The sequence below is a fragment of the Camelina sativa genome, chromosome 14 (genome assembly GCF_000633955.1).
Source record: "Camelina sativa cultivar DH55 chromosome 14, Cs, whole genome shotgun sequence".
NCBI classification, from domain to species: domain Eukaryota; kingdom Viridiplantae; phylum Streptophyta; class Magnoliopsida; order Brassicales; family Brassicaceae; genus Camelina; species Camelina sativa.
Genome location: NC_025698.1, coordinates 16,940,146 through 16,945,079, shown reverse-complemented (window position 1 = coordinate 16,945,079; position 4,934 = coordinate 16,940,146). Strand labels below are relative to the sequence as shown.

Sequence of the window (4,934 nt, the reverse complement as noted above, 5' to 3'; positions counted from 1 at the left end):
TTTTTAATGTGAAACCTCAAAGAGAGTCTATCATCTTAAACCAAAGTGTATTAAAACTCAAATTGCTCACTCTCAGATGTTTAGTACTACTCTGCATCATCTTCCTCGTCCGATTCGTTCTTCTTTCACCAGGTTGGTTTCTTTGTTTCTTTGTCAATCAACTGTTTCTTATATTAGTAATGCAACTAAATCCATCGTCTCTGTTCAATTGGTCATTGGGCAATTTCGATCTGAAAGGCTAAAAAAAATTGTGTACGTAGTGAGAAATTTCTCATCTTTGTACTGGAATCAACCCTCACGAATCTTGATTTGATCTGGGCTGTAACTGAATTTTTATGGCTAATAGGGCAATGATGAGTTTTTAAGTTTTAACCTAAAATTTGATGTCAAAGTATTGTTTTTTTTTTCTTTTGTTCTGACCCTTTGATTTGATGATTCAACAGTTCTCGAGTTTGCAGGAAAATTGTTTCAAGAAGAATGAGTACGAATCCAGCAATTGAACCAAAAGTTCGCAAATTCGAATCCGTTGAAGGAGCTGATATTAGTTCAAGAAGCCAATCTGATGGTTTGTTATTGTCATAAGTTGATACTGTGAAAATTAAGTATATGATTTGATGAGGTGGTATTGAGAATTTTTTGTCTTTCCAGGTATCAGATTCCGTCTTGTTTCGTATAACATCTTAGCTCAGGTAATATATATATATATATATATATATTTTATCAAGCTTTTTAGTCTCTCATTTGCTTTGTGATATGATGTAGCTTGATCCTTGTAGAATTTGTAAGTTTTAATCATCATTGGATTGATTTAGAGATTTAAAAAAAAAACACACACTTCTTTTAGTTCCTTCCTTTGTGAAGTTTCTGATATATTTGAGATTCATCTTTCTTGTAGGTTTATGTGAAGAGCGCCCTTCTCCCACACTCTCCACCTGCCTGTTTCAAGTAATTATTCTCTACATTTCTCAGTTTTCAAGATCAAAGTTTCTTATACTAGCCAAGAGTTCTTTGTGTGAGTTGTAATTGATGGTCTGGAGTATTAAAACTTCCAAGTCAAGATTTGCTTCAGAAGACAAACAATGGATTCTATAAATGTGCTGGAACTTAATTATAAGCACGCATTATTGTGTTTGGTGTTGCTCACATTGATTATCCATTGACCAATATGTACTTTGGATTTAGCCATAGACTTATCTTTGTTAAAAGCTTAGGTAACGGTGCTTCGTTAAGGGTTATGATATTTGCTGTAAATGTGACTTGGTCTTCCTTTTCTTATGTTGCAGATGGAAAGCTCGTTCACATGCAATTCACAGCGTTCTCAAAAATCTTGAGGCTGATTTCTTTTGCCTGCAGGTTTATTCTTGTGAATCTTCTTCTCTTTTTTTGTTTGGTTAGAATTGAGGTACCCTTTTCTAATGAGACAGAACTCCTTCACTCTCTTGTTCAATCCACTAGAAAATTTTAGACGTTCATAATTGTTACTGTTGTTTGTTCATAATGCCTATGAATTGTGTGTATCAAATGATGTCTCCACTTGTTTAGTTATATTGTTAAAATGTTTGCAGGAAGTAGATGAGTACGATAGCTTTTACAGAAAAACCATGGACTCTCTGGGCTATTCTGGGATTTATATTCAGAGAACAGGACAGAGGAAGCGTGATGGTTGTGCAATCTTCTACAAGCCAAGCTGGTATGATTAAAACATTACGCCTGATAAGACTTTTAAACTTAATGCAGAAACATTAATCTGATTGAAACAACACACTCTTCTTTTGATTTAGTGCAGAGTTGGTCACCAAGGAACGGATCGAATATAATGATCTTGTGGACTCAGTAAAGGCAGATAGTGTTACCTGCAGCGAACAGAAGATTGAGACATCCAACGAAGGAAAAGGTGATGAGAAAGCGAAAGGTAAAATTGTCCTTTTGTGCTGTTTCTTTTATATCTCAACATCATTACCAACTTTTTTATCTGTTGTTCTCTTAACATGTTTCCACAAATCTGCCCCAAACAAAAGATTCTCGAAAAGACAGTCGTGACCTTAATGATCCACTAGTGAGACTAAAACGCGATTGTGTTGGTATAATGGCTGCTTTTAGAATCAACAAGCCATTTCAGCACATTGTTATTGTGGCAAACACACATCTTTACTGGTACAAAAACTTGTCACCACTTTAAAGATGATCTTTTTTCCACATGTTTCAACTTTCATCTCATGTTTTACTTCTTTCTAGGGACCCCGAATTGGCTGATGTCAAGCTTGCTCAAGCCAAGTATCTACTATCACGACTAGCTCAGTTCAGAGCGCTAATATCAGATGAATTTGAGTGCACACCTTCGGTGTTACTAGCTGGTGACTTCAATTCAATTCCTGGGGATAAGGTTTGGTTCAGTTGCTTACATTGAATTTCCCTAATTGTTCAATCTATTTTGCAAAAACAGTTTGGGTTTGGTTCAGTTCCCTACATTGAGTTTGAGTTTTCATCGTTTTCCAGGTTTATAGTTACCTAGTATCGGGTAATGTAAAACCTGCAGAGACCATAATAGAAGAAGAAGCTCCACTTCCTCTGTCTAGTGTCTATGAAGTCACAAGAGGAGAGCCTAAGTTCACAAATTGCACTCCTGGCTTCACAAACACCCTTGACTACATCTTCTTCTCTCCTTCTGACTTCATCAAACCTGTGAGTATCCTCCAACTACCTGAACCGGAATCTCCAGATGTTGTCGGTTTCTTACCGAATCATCATCACCCGAGTGATCATTTACCAATAGGAGCTGAGTTTGAGATTTGTCAGTGATAGAAAGTTTTGTTCATCAGAAAGTTTTGTTGCATTACTCCATTGTTTAACCAAAGTGTAAACATACACAACACAGTACTTGAAAGACTTAGATCATTTTCGTCTCTATAAACAAAAAACAAAAACACTATATTCTGAGTTCTGTCTTATTCATTGCACTCATAAAATAATATCATAAGAAGTTGTTCTNATTTCCCTAATTGTTCAATCTATTTTGCAAAAACAGTTTGGGTTTGGTTCAGTTCCCTACATTGAGTTTGAGTTTTCATCGTTTTCCAGGTTTATAGTTACCTAGTATCGGGTAATGTAAAACCTGCAGAGACCATAATAGAAGAAGAAGCTCCACTTCCTCTGTCTAGTGTCTATGAAGTCACAAGAGGAGAGCCTAAGTTCACAAATTGCACTCCTGGCTTCACAAACACCCTTGACTACATCTTCTTCTCTCCTTCTGACTTCATCAAACCTGTGAGTATCCTCCAACTACCTGAACCGGAATCTCCAGATGTTGTCGGTTTCTTACCGAATCATCATCACCCGAGTGATCATTTACCAATAGGAGCTGAGTTTGAGATTTGTCAGTGATAGAAAGTTTTGTTCATCAGAAAGTTTTGTTGCATTACTCCATTGTTTAACCAAAGTGTAAACATACACAACACAGTACTTGAAAGACTTAGATCATTTTCGTCTCTATAAACAAAAAACAAAAACACTATATTCTGAGTTCTGTCTTATTCATTGCACTCATAAAATAATATCATAAGAAGTTGTTCTATTTTTCTGTTGTCAACTAAGACAAAACAACAGAAGATTTTGTGAAATGACATATTAAAATATGATGATCCTCGTTCGAACTTGTTGAATAAAGTTGCAACAGAACTAGTCAAGCACTGATCGATATATTTTATCTATCAACCACTAAAGTTGTACAGTCGCACCAACTTATATTGATGATAATTGTGATGAGTACGAACGAATATTCTTTTTTACAGTCCTCAACTTTCACCGATATTTTGAACCATTGCTAATGAATAAAGTCGTACTATCGTATTGTTTCTTCAAACTTTTATCCAAAAAAACGACAGTGATGTAATGTGTTGTTCCAAAACATAGAGATGATTTTTCAAAACGAATAATGATCGTTCCTTTGAATATATATCACAAACAACCGAATAATTCATTGTGTTTTCCTTATATATTTCATCTACCTTCGTACAAATAGATATCATTGAGCATAAGCTTTTTCTCCCTTGAGAACTTTTACCTATTGCTAGACTGAAAATGAAGATCTTTGATGTGAGTTTCACCGGAGAGTTCATCGTCAAAGCTTCCGGAGACCAACCGGAGAAAGTTAATAGCCTTACTCTCTCAAATCTCGACCTTCTTTCCGGCCGTTTTCCGGTGACATACTTTTACTTCTACCCCAAGCAACCGAATGTATCCTTTGAAACAATCTTCAAATCCCTCCAAGCCTCTCTCTCGGAAACTCTCAACTACTTCCATCCTTTCGCGGGTCAGATTGTTACCAACGAAGCCTCTCAAGAGGAGCCTATAATCATCTGCAACAACAATGGAGCTTTGCTTGTCGAAGCCAGGGCCAGTGTTGATCTCAAAAGTTTGGATTTTTACAATCTTGATGCGCTTCTCCAGTCAAAGCTGGTACGGGTTAACCCGGATTTCTCTTTACAGATTCAAGCGACAGAGTTCGAATGCGGAGGCCTCGCTATAACATTCACGTTCGATCATGCTTTAGGAGACGCGAGCTCCTTTGGGAAATTCCTCACTTTGTGGTCAGAGATATCGAGAAACCAGCCAGTTTCTTGTGTACCAGATCACCGGAGAAATCTCCTCCGGGCACGGTCTCCTCCATGTTATGACCCTCACTTGGACAAAACATTCATAAAATGCAGCGAGGAAGACATTAAGAACATAGCAATGCCTAAAACGCTCATCAAGCGTCTCAATCACATCGACGCTTCGAGCATAGACAAGTTGCAAGTTCTAGCTACTGTTAACGGAGAGAGCAGGACAAAGATTGAAGCTTTCTCCGCTTATGTGTGGAAGAAAATGGTGGATTCTATAGAGAGCGGTCATAAAACCTGCAAGATGGGATGGCTTGTTGACGGTAGAGGAAGACT

The 4,934-nt window shown here is 37.2% G+C and overlaps 2 protein-coding genes across 3 annotated transcripts in view; both read left to right on the top strand.

The window, feature by feature from the left end:
- On the top strand, window positions 22-2,941 carry LOC104741760 (carbon catabolite repressor protein 4 homolog 4). 2 transcript variants are annotated; one of them, XM_019235384.1, is made up of 10 exons: window positions 22-132; window positions 444-565; window positions 649-689; window positions 896-945; window positions 1,284-1,353; window positions 1,566-1,690; window positions 1,782-1,894; window positions 2,019-2,154; window positions 2,236-2,383; window positions 2,497-2,941. In XM_019235384.1, exons 1-10 carry the CDS (start codon window positions 77-79, stop codon window positions 2,797-2,799), a joined length of 1,164 nt encoding a protein of 387 aa, XP_019090929.1. In that variant the 5' UTR covers window positions 22-76; the 3' UTR covers window positions 2,800-2,941. The 2 variants fall into 2 exon arrangements, with proteins under 2 accessions (XP_019090929.1, XP_010460976.1); XM_010462674.2 differs by having other exon boundaries at window positions 1,782-1,912.
- Window positions 3,906-4,934, top strand: part of LOC104743695 (vinorine synthase-like) — a 2,960-nt gene continuing 1,931 nt past the window's right edge. Inside the window, exon 1 of the mRNA XM_019235528.1 lies at window positions 3,906-4,933. Within this exon, the coding sequence (XP_019091073.1) occupies window positions 4,078-4,933 (856 nt within the window). The 5' untranslated portion in view covers window positions 3,906-4,077. The remainder of the gene's footprint in view (window position 4,934) is intronic.

Excerpts from the sequence above, each read along its gene's own strand:
- LOC104741760 (XM_010462674.2), top strand. The coding sequence starts at position 77 with ATGTTTAGTACTACTCTGCATCATCTTCCTCGTCCGATTCGTTCTTCT. Across the intron at positions 946-1,283 it reads TCTCCACCTGCCTGTTTCAA|ATGGAAAGCTCGTTCACATG; the intron begins GTAATTATTCTC and ends CTTATGTTGCAG. Across the intron at positions 1,354-1,565 it reads CTGATTTCTTTTGCCTGCAG|GAAGTAGATGAGTACGATAG; the intron begins GTTTATTCTTGT and ends AAATGTTTGCAG.